We start from the raw sequence: 12,852 nt of genomic DNA, 5'->3' as shown, positions 1-12,852 counted from the left end.
AATGAAGGACTAATTTAAACTTTTTTTCAAAAAAAAAATAGGTCAATTAATCCCATAGGGTAGAGATGAAACATAAAAATCAAAAATATGGTACAATTAAAAATTTTCCTAGATCATGGTATAAATGACAAAAAAATTACAAGGTGGATGGTTTTTAAGTAATTAAGCCTTAAAACATTCATACAGGAGCTCCAATATAAACTCAGCCCATAACCTACTCATTACTACCGTCATGTCTTCCCTATAATACAAAAATCCCACTTAAGCCAAACTACAAAAATCCCACATTAACATGTTATGAACCAAAATTTACTTTATTTTGTCACAATTAAACCACACACAAAAATAAGAAACTTTTCAAACCAAACGAACCAAACCAGTTGTTTTGATTGGTTTTGTTTTCAGTTCGCTTTACACTAGAACTTAACTTTTCAAACCAAAAGTTGTTCATAATGCCAAACCAAATCGAACTAAATTTACCGGTTTTGTTTGATTAGATTTCAGCATACTCCTTACCTTCAAGAAATTTGGACCTCATTTCAAGTGCCCATGAGAGAGACATTTGCTCAAAACACACCTGGTTAGCATTATACATCCATGTTTCATATACATGCATTTTCTGATCATCAAAATCCAATCAATTCAAAGGTAAAGGTGCAAAATAAATAGTGATAAATAAACTTCTGTTTCTTCATTTCAAAATTCACTGACAGCTAAATTGATTCCTCATGAACCTAATTTTTGTCTATTTATGTTCAGTATTTACAAAAGAGTATCCAACTCCAAGTCCTCATAATCTTTTTTGAATTTAACTAAGGATTAATCAGTCATAGTCACAAAAATGAAGTAATAAAGAAATTAATATACAAAATTCTCATTCTCAAACCTAATATTCCTAGTTCCTACAATTCCAAAGACTATAAAATTCTAGTTGAAACAGATTTTAAGACTACTCTAAAAAGCACAAATGACTACATTAATGTGTACATGCTGAAATATCCAATGCACCATTGAAACTGAGAAGGTAAAAAAACAAAAAGAAAAAAGAAAGGATTAAAGCTTCTCCTATTACCAGCAATTATATAGTTGTACTTATGATACAAGGTCATTTTCAGAAATATTTTACCCTGCATTGAAAATTTCCTTTGTCCAGGGAACTCACCATCTTCACATTTTTCAATACCTACCTGCATATAATGGAGAAACATTTAAAGAGAAACTCAACGCTGATGTTAGTAATCGCATGGCTGGTTTTGGTCAACTGCGTAAAAAGAGGATAAAAGGGACTTCACAATACACTAATAGAGTAATGCTCCAAGGACATAAATTTTGCACTATGAATACATATGCTATGTAGAGCAGTTTCTAGATGATAGATCGTCTCTCCTAATAGATGAGACAAATCAAAATAAATGCAATATAGAGTTTGAATTTGTAGGCTAAGAATTTAATTAAAAAATAACCAAGTCCACAAGGCCATGAATGTGCCATCGACAATCAATGGTCAGTAAGTAAAACATAGACTGTTAGGTCTAGTGTTAATGATACCAAGTCAGCTAACTTGCATATACTAACTCTTAACAGCTTCAAGTTCAAAACATTGATAAAAGAGCTGAACAACCATGTCATTTTTCTTGTTTCCTAGAAAATGCTGTACAAATTTGTAAGGCAAACAATTGAAGGGCTTTAATTAGTCCACAAGAAGGTCGATGTGCCATTGACAATTGAAGTTAGCAAGTGAAAACATGGATGTCTAGGTCTACTATTCCTGATGCTGATCAGTTACTTGTGTAAACTCTATCAGACTCGAGGTTAACACATTGGCAAAATAGCTGAAATAATTCACCCTCTATTCTTGGCTAGTAAATGTTTCACAAAATTAAAGGGCAGAAAACAGGCTTGAAGAATTAAGTTCAACAGCGTGGCTAATCTTAGAGAGAAAAGCCGAGGTGTACTATCTTTCAGTTTCAGCATATTCACACATTAGTTGTAGTAAGTATGAGTATAATGAAAAGTAAAGAAAAACTAAAGGAGCACAATCAAAATGTTTACCTCAAACTATTTGACTAGCTAAAGTAAAAATCCCTTCCAAACTCTCAATAATGATTCAGACGACAAGTGAACAACAGTACATCAACTACTTCAGCCAGCTACCTTTATGGCCCCAATTTCATCAATTTTTGAGCTCTTATGCTGAAAGGACATGAGGAAAAACATAGTTCGAAGCTAATTAATAAAAAGATGTAATGCGCTGACATTGAAAAAGAAGAAAACTGATCTACCGTCAAGTTATTCTACATTACCTTACTTTTTTTGTGCTTGTGAATGTCATTAAAATCTTCATCTCCATCATGCTTCCTTTTCTGAAATGATAAAGAATTTCAGTTTACATACTGGCAAAGAAGGTGTTAGGATGTTAGGGAAGAACAAATAGAAACAGAAAACCCGTCACCTTATATTACTATTAACATACTTCAAAAAACTAGAGCCAGAAAACTTTACTTAATTTCCAGCAGTCAAACAAAATATGCGATTTAAACTTTGAAAGAAAATGAGCTCTGATTGTATAAATTGATTTTCACTAGTTCACTTAAACGCCGAATGAAATAAAATCACAAATTAGTACAAAATTCTCATTGATTTTCCTAGTTACCGCAAATTTTTAAACGTGTTCAAGCAGTAGCTACAAGAGAGCAATAGCTTCCAACCTTATCGTGATGTTTTTTAGAGTGATCCCCGCCAGATTCATGATGCCCACTTCTATCCTTCTTCTTCTCCTTATCTTTATCTTTACTTCTGTCTTTATCTTTATGACGATGTTTGTGCTTCTTATGCTCTTTATCCTCTTTATCTCTGTGCTTTTTATGCTTCCTCTCCTTGTCTTTAGACTCACTTTTGGATTTTGCTGCAATGGTAGGTGTCCCCTTCTCAGCCTAAAGAAGATGAGACAAAAGTAAAACAAAAATGAGCAAAGTTAACCGGTGGTCTACAGTAAAAGGTCCATCCAAGAAAATAACTGCAGAAGTTATTCCATGTCACTTCATAGTTATCAGAGAACATAACTAAACAACTGATAAAAGACAAATTTTCAACTTGTATAATTCTCACAGGAGGTAAATCTACAGGAGTGGTTTCCTTCAGTTGGAAGGCCTCTCTAAGTACATCTAAATCAAATGGTTGAATACGTGTACTGCCATCTCTGGAATAGGAAGTATTATGGATAAGCTGATCCAACTGCATGCCTTCTCCTTTTCTGATTTCAGTGTCTCCCACCACATTGTGAAGATAATGTGTGTCAGAAACTGATAAAGGAAGTGACCGCTTGCAGAAGAACTCATGATGAGGCAACAGCTTGTAGTGAGTTATAAGATCAACAGCACCCGTCAGCTCTCTTGGTCCTGAAAAAACAAAAACAAAAAGAAAGTATCTTAAAACAAGAAGAGCAAATCATACTAGTCCTAGAGGCTTGGTAAACATCTATTCATTTAAAACCTCTTAGCTTCTTATTCAGTGTCCCCTCATTCAATTGTACAAGAAAGGAGTGGAATTTGATAATAAGGATTCATTAAACAAACAAGGTATTCAAAGTCTTCAAAAAAACACTAATCCTTTAAACTAGTGTATCGTTTGATTTAACAAACAAGGTATTCAAAGTCTGCAAAAGAATAACAATACTAATCCATTAAAATAGTGTATCGGTTCGTTTAACAAACAAGGTATCCAAAGTATCGTTTTCTGAATATTAAGAAGTGATATAGAATAGACAAAACATGCATAAGACCTTTCTGTGACAGCATATTGTTTAATAAGTTGATAGAATTATTACAATAGGGGCTAGATTCATTATTTTCTGACACCAGATCTACATTCATTCATCAGAAGTTTACAACATCCAACTGCTGGAGGAAAAGAGTAATCAAAACAAGAAGAGAAAATCATACTTGTTCTCGAGGTATAATAAATATGATACTTTTTACCTCTTAGCTTCTTATTCAAGTCCCCTCATTCAATTGTAAAAGAAAGGAGCGGAAGTCATATATTTAGGATAACAGCAACACAATTCTAATAAACTAGTGTATTGATTCATTTGACAAACACAGTATTCAAAGTCTTCAAAGTTTCTTGAACAATAAGTGATGCAGTATTAACAAAACATGCCTGTGACTTTTCTGTGACAGCATATTTTTTGATAAGTTATTAAATTATTACTAAAGAGGCTAGATTCATTAACTTCTGGCATCAGATATAGATTATTCATCAGAAGTTTACAACAACTAACTACTTGGGAAAAATCCAATTGTGATAACAAATTTAGACCTAAAAGCTCACATCAGGTAAGCGTTCTTTGGTGAGCAGGGAGAGGTTTGGCTGCTCTAATAAAAAAAGCATACATAAGAAACGACTTATTCTACATATAAAAGTATGCATCCAAGATTATGAAAAAATGGATACCTTTAATAAGCTAATCTAGGGCAAGTACACTACCCAAAGATCAGCATAAGAATGTCAGCATCAACATTTCCAATGCATATTTAATTTTCGATTTAGAGTAAAAAAATATCAAATAGACTACAAGACCTTTGAGACTATTTCTATGGATACACAGGCAAGTGTCGGAGGGTACACATGCAAGTGGAACACTTCATATAAGTAAATACAGACATACAGTTACTGAATTTGGCTAAAAGGCAACCCTCAGCTAGGTCAGGAAAACACACATAATCTTCCCCAACGTATGTAAATACAGCTTCTATGTAAAAGATACAGGAAATTCATGATGTGAAAGGGTGAACGGAGGATTCAGAATAAAACTTATAGCTTCTGAATAAACAAGAAAATGTATATAAATATAATGCATGGAGTGTTTTCATATACATAACAATGTAAAATTTACGATTAAGGAGTACCATATGTAAGGTCCGGCAATTATGAGAATGAGGTAAAAATGTGCGAACAAACACAAATACTCCAAAAATGAAATCTTACCTCTTCCGAACTTCTTACTTTCAGGATCCATAGTCAATGTATCATGAGAAGGTGAACCATCAACTGCAATTTAATTAACAAAAAGAGAAATGGTTCAAAGCCATAAACAATGTTTTATTCATTAAATTAAATTACAGGGAACAACAAGGTCTTACGAAGTTCTGCAGAAACTTAGCGTACATAAAATATAACTTTTACATAACAAGAAATTAATGATAGGCATTCAAATAATTTACGTAGGCGAATTGAGTTTAAACGTCCTTTATTACCAGTGAATTTAAGTTTCATCCGATGCCCCATAACAATCCAACCCAAGGCCAATATAGCAAACCAAAATTCACTCTAATTCCAAAAGATAGATATTTTCAAATTTTCAGATTGTATTCATTTTTTTAATGTTTATCACAGTTTTTGAAGAATATGAATCCAATGCCAGGCACAGGAATTAGTGATAAAACATGGTACCAAAACAGCCCATATTCATACCAAGAATGAACGGCAATGTTCATTTCTTGTTACTTTGACACTTTTATACTTGAACTTTTGTTTTAACAAGAAAGAGGAAAATTACATTGAAAGAGAGGGAGGGAGGTAAATAAATTAATATTTTATATACTTAATGAAAAGCTGAAAAATTCTATTGAATTTAAACTAAAATTTCCATTCTTTAAATATAAATGATCTTAATTATAAAGAGCACAGTGTTGAGATGCTCTAAACATTAAAATGTAGCTTCTAATATCAAGCATTTATACCCAATATCTTTATGGCATTGTTACCACTTCAAATCAGGTCAGTCAAGTTGTATTCAAACAAAAACGAAATGATATAAAAGATAGCATATCATCTGATTTATAGTCAATTCCTTATGACCGGTATACAAGAAAAACTCATCAACTACATCTCACAAGTTTCCTTAATTTTCACCTTGAATAAGTACCGCCACCACCACTACCATGCCAAATTTATAACCACTATATCCACTACAATTACCAATTCTCTAGGTAGCACAGACACTTCATTCAATTGACGTGTCCCATTTCGGAAACGTTTCGGACACGAAACTTCATTTTTTGACATAGGAAATCTTAAAATAACAGTGTTTTGCCGTGTCCATGTCCAAGTATCCCGTTTTCCCGTGTCCGTGCTACCTAGCTAATACTAGAACATCATTTCTAACTACTATTTAGGCATTATTACAGAATTAAGGTACAACAATCATGTAAATATCTAGGTGATGTAGTGGTGTCTAATCACTAATGATGTACTCTCAACGCCCACCGCCATTACGCCACTACTTTCTACATTAAAGTAACAGTCACTTTTCCAGCTAAAACTCGACAATAATCAGCTGAAAACTAATAAATTCAAATAGCTATGCACAAATACAGCTATTTATCAGCCGACTCTTCCGCGCAACCTCATTAATACTAAATACACATAAATTACAAAAAATCTTCATTTCTTTTCTTATTCTTTCAACATTCAAATGCAACATAAGATGAAAACAGAAAATATGTCAAAATAAACCATACCTTTGACATGGGTTCAACAGATTCAAACCCAATTCCTCCTCTTGATGATCACAATGACCAAAAATTAATTCTTTTTTAACAGTCTCCACACTACTCACTTCTACACGCGAATGTTTCTAATTCCTTTTATTCTATATTAATTAATTCACTCGAAATTCACCACTTTCGATGTTTTTTTCCCTAGCTGAAGCTTTTTTTTTTTTTGCAATTGCTGAAGAATGAATGCTGAAATTTGGCGAGAAATTCTACTATGGGTTGAAATTGAATTGAGAAAGTGATTAATTGGTTGTGTGGGAGAGTGAATTTGAGGGATCAAAGTGGAATAATTTTTAATTAGAATTGGCGGTTAGTGTAAAAATTGGTTATAGCTTTTTCTAGGGTTTGAGAGAGGAGAAGAAGAATAAGAAAGGCCGAGGCAACGGGAGTTTACGCGAATGAAATCAAAGTTACTACCTTTTTGCTGTTTATTTTCGTTTATTTGTGTAATACGGTGCGTATCGTTCATTTTTTGACGTGGATATATATGTGTTATTTTTTTATTAATAAAATTTAAATATTTGTACCTATATACCACTTATGAATGAATTTGATAAATTGTTAATTTTTTTATATGAAAGTATAATCAAAATTTTAAATTTAAGTTTATATATGGTAATATGTGATATGTAAGGTAGTACTTATTAAATTTGATTTAGAATTATATATAGTAAACAAATAAATATTTTTATTATTTATTAGAAAATTAAATTTAATTGATATGATTACCGTTCTAATATATGATTATTATTGTTATTATTATTTTTTATAATGCTTATTCATTAAGTTAAAAAGTATTTTTCTAAGTTAATTATTATGGATAATTATTTTTTCAAACTCTTAATAGTCTATTTTTAAAATTAAATTTGTATTAAAAAGTTAAATGAATAATAACTTTCATTTTTATTTTACTCGAGGGCTTGACCTAATAGTTAAACCTTTCATTGTAAATAAGATTGCAGTTTGACTCGACTCTTCATAGATTTTTTTTTTGATTTAAAACATGAATAATAATTATAGCTAGTTAACTCCGCTAAATCCTAACATATAATATGTCTATTTTTAATTAAAAAAATCATTTTTATTGAAAATGTAAAAGATTCTGTAGTTAAAATCAGATGTGCATTAGATTCAACTGAATCGATATCTTACAACTGATTTGAGCTAAAAAATTACATCAAACTAGTCGGTCTGATTGATTTTTAACTTCAGTTATTTCATAAATTTAAATTTAAAAAAATAATTAATTTTATAATAATAGATTGAACCGAATCAAATTTATTGATTCGATTCGGTTTTGATTTTATTTTCTAATCAAACCCCTACCAACATTTCAAAAAGCATATTCGTCGCGGGGTCCACCTTTGTTCAGAGTTCTGTTTTAATATAACAACCACCTCAATTGACAGTTTTGTCCTTTTCTCTACACTTTCTCCTCTTCTCTATAAAAAACGCTCGCAAATTTCAATCTAGTCTTCGATAAGATCGCCAATTCAAAAAAAAATCAATGGCATCTTATCTTATGAACCTGATTTTCTTCATCCTCCTCCTTGTAACGGCGTCGTTTTATGCAATCGAATCGCGATCGGAGCAGAGAGAGTTCGATTACTTCAAATTGGCTCTTCAATGGCCCGGCACTTATTGCCAGCGTACTCGCCATTGTTGCCCTTCTAATGGTTGCTGCCGACGGTATTGTTCTCCGATTTTTCCGTTTTGATTTTCTGTTTAGTGTTGTTGCTTATGATTAATCTTAATCTTATCTTGAGAAAATTAATAGCAGTAATTGAATTAAATAGTCATTATTAGCATAATCATTTCAAATTCTAATCTGATTTTGTTTTTCCAGCTCGAATGCTTTGGCTGAATTTACCATCCGTAAGTATTAAATAATTCTTTGGAATTTTCTTTTGATTGAAGGCTTAGTATCTAGAGAAATTAATGTATAATTTGTTAACTGTACTTTTGTACTGCAGATGGATTGTGGCCTGATTATAATGATGGAACTTGGCCTGCCTGTTGTAGACGAGCTGATTTTGACGAAAAAGAGGTAAGTTTTCTACTATAATTCCACATGTATTTATGTCTATAACATCAAGTTATCATAAATATTAGAGCAAATTACTATTCAAACGATAAGGTCCCGTCAACGATTTAGTCATTCCGTCCATTTTTAAAGTTAGTCAACCGAGTCAAATGACTAAATTTAAAAACAAAACGGTGTTGTCCCCATTTTTGTTTCTGTAACAATTTTGTCCCTCATGTTTGAAAATTAATTTACTTCAAAAGTGTTTTTGACTCATTTGACTAACACCAAAAATTGATGGAGTGACTAAATTTCTGACGGAAACAAAAGTGAGGACCACATCGTTTGATTTTCAAAATAGAGGGACTAAAGTGTGAATTATGACATATGTGGGGGTTTCAGAGTAATTTGCTCTAAATATTACACGTAGCTCGTAGCAAGAATTATCTGGAACACATAACATAGAACTGCTAAATAATTCTTACAAATGCTAAAATCATTGACAAACAATAGTGATTTCTAGCTGACAAAATGTTTTCAAATAAAAAAAGACAACGCGTAAAAGCTACATTATATATTTTGTAGTATTTTGCTATGAAATATTTTGAATAAAACATATGTTCAATTATATATTTGGTTTCCGTAAAATCTTTTGAAAGTCAATTTTGTCTTGTCTATTGTTTGTCTTGTATAATGTGTGAGCTTTTGTTTCCACAGTGATTATGTGTTATACCTTAGAAAGTTCTTTCTGATAACATGCAGATCGATACATTACGTGACACTTTAGACAAATATTGGCCATCTTTAAGCTGTGGGTCCCCATCAACTTGTCATGGTACAAAGGGATCGTTTTGGGGACATGAGGTATTCATTAATTGTAGACCATTTTTCTTGTTAAATCATTCTTTACCATGATTTAACACTGATAAGCTTTTCTTTCTATGATTGATGATGGCTGAATTGGGAATGCGAATTGTCAGTGGGGTAACCTTCCACAACTTTTTTACTCTACTACATTATATTACTGGCTTGTTGAGTTCACACTCTAGATTAGTTTATAGTTAGCCGTTAATTGAAGAGGTCAACTAGCATCTTACTATGAGATGCTAATGTTCTCCATGATATGCACATATCACATATCAAAAGATAAGATTGCATATATGAGACACCAAAGGCCATTTGCAGTATCAGTAACCCTGCTATCCAACTAATTGTATAAAACAAATGCCTGAAAGAACATATCTACTTTATTGGATGAGCATTAGAGGAAAAAATTGAAATGAAATGCGACTTGTTTAAGTCCATTTGTAAGTGGGAGTGATCAGATAATATTATTTTTCCTGTAAAAATGGTGTTTAAGCAACAAATCAGCATGCTTAACCTGTGGTCAATCATGAGATACATGATTGATCTTTAATGTCATTGATAGATTCAGATCCTGAATGATCTTGAGCTACGGGACCTGTCTGAATGTAGTCTTGTAAAACAGATTAAAAATAAAAATGAACTTTGTTTCCAAAGTCCACCCTCTGATGCTTAAGTCAATTTTGATTTTAAAGAACTATACTGTAGCAAAATGCTATAGAAATCATTATAGCTTCATAGAGTTAGTTTAGTAATAGGCTGGTTTCATTTATATAGTAGCTTCATTTGGTTGAACTTTTGTAAGGTAGCATGTGGAATTTGATTTAATAAATTAGTCTTGTTTTGGGATATTATCTTTGTGGGCTTGGGCCATCAGTTACAGAAAGAGTAAAAAGGCTAAACTAATGACTGAAACCGGTGAGTTATGGTACTCTAGTCGTCATAATGTAAAAATGCTTTGACATAATATTTGAACTCGAGGAGTTGATCGCCTCTGCATGTATACTATACTGATTAATGACTTGTTGACCTCTAATCACACGCACACATATATATGGCTCTGAATGGCTGCTCTAATTAAAATTAACATTGTATATTTTTTATCTGTAAAATCCATGCTCTTTTCTTTTGGCTTTCTACTTGCAGAGAAGCATGGTACTTGTTCCTCTCCAGTTGCTCATGATGAATACAATTATTTCTTGACCGCCCTCAATGTCTACTTTAAGTATAATGTCACGGTGAGTTATGGGAAACCAATTTTTTCACTTTCACTATGGACTTTGATGCATTAAAGTAATTTATGTTTGCTTGTAACTTGCAACATAAGATTAAATGTGTGGTTCATGCCACAGGACCATTTTTGCTAAGTCGGGACATCAACTACTCCTTCAACACAACAATAACTTTATAGTAACTTAACAAGTCACACCAGTATCTAGAGCTTCATAGGTTCTTTACTCAGTCATATGTTTCCGTTTTATTGTTTATTTGCCTATGTTTTTTGCATTTGGTTGATACAATACTTCTAATTGTCAATGTCTCACAAAATACTGTGGTATAGTTATTCAAGTTGCACAAACTGCTGTATGTCATCTTGAGTTTAGGTCTATAAATAAAATACTCACTAATGCATTCAGATCCAAGGGAAACCTTTCATTCTTAGCCTGTAATCACGGTTTTGTCCATTGTGGGCTTTATGTGGATTTAAGAAAATGTCAGTTGATGATTTATTATGGTTGCACATGGTTCTTAATCTGTAAACAAGATAGATCTTATCAGGATAATATTAATTTTTTGTTTATCTAAATTATAATACTCTCAGATTCTGCTAAGTATTATCAACAGCTAAGTCCTCTCCTCTTCATACTGCATAACAAATTAACAACAGAAACTGTATCGGATTTACTTCTCTTTGCTCAAAATTCAATTCTATCTCCGATATCTTCTTAATGTTTTTTTAGGCTCTATATGCGAATATAGTAACTAAGTGAGTTCATATTGGTCATGTCCCGTAGTTTCTTTTCAGTGGTGATTAAAGACAAGGAGCAAGAGTAGCTGGACTATATAAATTTATTAGGTGCTAATTGAACTTTTCTAATATATCAAATGCGAATTTGTATTTTTCTCTTGACTTCCTTTATTTCTTTTTCATAAGGTACGAGACTTTCTTCTTGTTTAGATCTAATCTTTAATTTTTACGAGTCGAAATTCTATTTTTAAATTTTAGTTAACCATTCTACTGCTATTCCTACTTCTATGGAGATTGATGGTTAATAAATTTTTGGTCCTTAAGTTTTTAGTTTGAAAATATCCATATTGCATTTCATCTGTTGATTTCTGGATCAATTTGTACCAATCAAACTGAAATCGAACTGCATGCAAACCAGTTAATACAGAGACTTACTCCTATTGAAAATTATGTGTTTTATGTCAAACTAGAAAGTACTGAATGAAGCGGGATATATTCCTTCAAATACTGAAACGTATCCCCTCGGAGGCATCATCTCTGCCATTGAAAATGCTTTCCATGCTACACCAACAATAGCTTGTTCAAGAGGTGCAATCGGAGAACTTTATTTATGCTTCTATAAGGATTTCAAGGTTAGGCCTCTTCTAATTTACGCTTCCTACATTTATATGCTCAGTCTTAGATCTAATCAATTTGAGAAGAATTAAGTTTTGCATTCTCTACAGAAACCGAGCTAAAGTGAATAAGGTGGTTTTCTGTTTTCACAACTGACTTTTAGATTTCACATGTTAAAAGCCTTTAGTCTAGTCTTGTTAGCTACCGAAAAGTTGGATAGTGTAGCCCTTACAGAAATTTTATATTGCTCCCAATTTTTTTGAAATTCGAGAGGTTTTGTGTATAGTAAGAAACAAAATTTCAGTATTTTCGACAGGGGAAGCTCATTTGTCTTTTTATTGCTACATTTACAGCCTCGGGATTGTGCAACTCGATCAACGGTTAAAGACAATTATTCATCTAGAAGCTCCTGTCCAAAGTATGTTAGGTTACCAGAATCCTTTTCACGAGGTAATTCATGAGTATCAATTACTATTATGATGACAACAGTTTATTTCAGAACAGTTACTAAAGTCTCTGTCATTAGAGTTTTCGCTCCAAATGAACGAATGCAATCTCTAAGATTCTGCTCAACTGACTAGTTGTATGTTTATTTGTAGGAGTTGATGGATTTGAAGATGCCGTCATGTAGATACCAGAACGGAAGCTCTCTCAGATCGTGGCAACATGTATGTCGTTCACCGTCTCGGTCCAGAGAAGGAGATGCAGCTCAGCTCCACCAGGCATGAGCAATCAATATGTCATCATTCACATAATTGTAAAATCTACATTATGGATAAGTGACCGATATTTAAGTATATCAAACGTTAGGTTCCAGTAATTCC

General features: G+C 32.4%; 2 protein-coding genes across 4 annotated transcripts; one reads left to right on the top strand and one right to left on the bottom strand.

Moving 5' to 3' along the window:
• Window positions 1-787: 787 nt before the first annotated feature.
• On the bottom strand, window positions 788-6,970 carry LOC126655046 (mediator of RNA polymerase II transcription subunit 19a). 3 transcript variants are annotated; one of them, XM_050349052.2, is made up of 8 exons: window positions 6,522-6,969; window positions 4,987-5,049; window positions 3,109-3,398; window positions 2,709-2,933; window positions 2,304-2,363; window positions 2,053-2,193; window positions 1,127-1,187; window positions 788-1,016 (listed from the first exon to the last, which is right to left on the bottom strand). In XM_050349052.2, the coding sequence occupies exons 2-6, from the start codon at window positions 5,015-5,017 to the stop codon at window positions 2,143-2,145; spliced, it is 657 nt and encodes a 218-aa protein (XP_050205009.1). In that variant the 5' UTR covers window positions 5,018-5,049; window positions 6,522-6,969; the 3' UTR covers window positions 788-1,016; window positions 1,127-1,187; window positions 2,053-2,142. The 3 variants fall into 3 exon arrangements, with proteins under 3 accessions (XP_050205009.1, XP_050205010.1, XP_050205008.1); XM_050349053.2 differs by having other exon boundaries at window positions 788-1,187; window positions 2,309-2,363; window positions 6,522-6,970; XM_050349051.2 differs by having other exon boundaries at window positions 788-1,187.
• A 1,008-nt stretch (window positions 6,971-7,978) lies between these two features.
• On the top strand, window positions 7,979-12,848 carry LOC126655047 (ribonuclease 2). Its single transcript, XM_050349054.2, has 9 exons — window positions 7,979-8,246; window positions 8,404-8,432; window positions 8,531-8,604; window positions 9,343-9,444; window positions 9,561-9,564; window positions 10,591-10,682; window positions 11,884-12,045; window positions 12,382-12,478; window positions 12,628-12,848. Exons 1-9 carry the CDS (start codon window positions 8,065-8,067, stop codon window positions 12,657-12,659), a joined length of 774 nt encoding a protein of 257 aa, XP_050205011.1. The 5' UTR covers window positions 7,979-8,064; the 3' UTR covers window positions 12,660-12,848.
• The last annotated feature ends 4 nt before the right edge of the window (window positions 12,849-12,852 follow it).

Source organism: Mercurialis annua, linkage group LG7 (genome assembly GCF_937616625.2).
Source record: "Mercurialis annua linkage group LG7, ddMerAnnu1.2, whole genome shotgun sequence".
Classification (NCBI taxonomy): domain Eukaryota; kingdom Viridiplantae; phylum Streptophyta; class Magnoliopsida; order Malpighiales; family Euphorbiaceae; genus Mercurialis; species Mercurialis annua.
Note: the sequence above shows the minus strand (reverse complement) of the source record. Positions and strands in the feature narration are given on the sequence as shown.

What these genes read in the sequence shown, in the direction of transcription:
- LOC126655047 (XM_050349054.2), top strand. Translation starts at nt 8,065, where the DNA reads ATGGCATCTTATCTTATGAACCTGATTTTCTTCATCCTCCTCCTTGTA. An exon ending in CTGATTTTGACGAAAAAGAG is followed by an intron (nt 8,605 to 9,342) that starts GTAAGTTTTCTA and finishes GATAACATGCAG; the next exon opens with ATCGATACATTACGTGACAC. An exon ending in ACTTTAAGTATAATGTCACG is followed by an intron (nt 10,683 to 11,883) that starts GTGAGTTATGGG and finishes ATGTCAAACTAG; the next exon opens with AAAGTACTGAATGAAGCGGG.
- LOC126655046 (XM_050349051.2), bottom strand. Translation starts at nt 5,017, where the DNA reads ATGGATCCTGAAAGTAAGAAGTTCGGAAGAG. An exon ending in CTCCTGTAGATTTACCTCCT is followed by an intron (nt 2,934 to 3,108) that starts GTGAGAATTATA and finishes CATCTTCTTTAG; the next exon opens with GCTGAGAAGGGGACACCTAC. An exon ending in CTAAAAAACATCACGATAAG is followed by an intron (nt 2,364 to 2,708) that starts GTTGGAAGCTAT and finishes TTATCATTTCAG; the next exon opens with AAAAGGAAGCATGATGGAGA.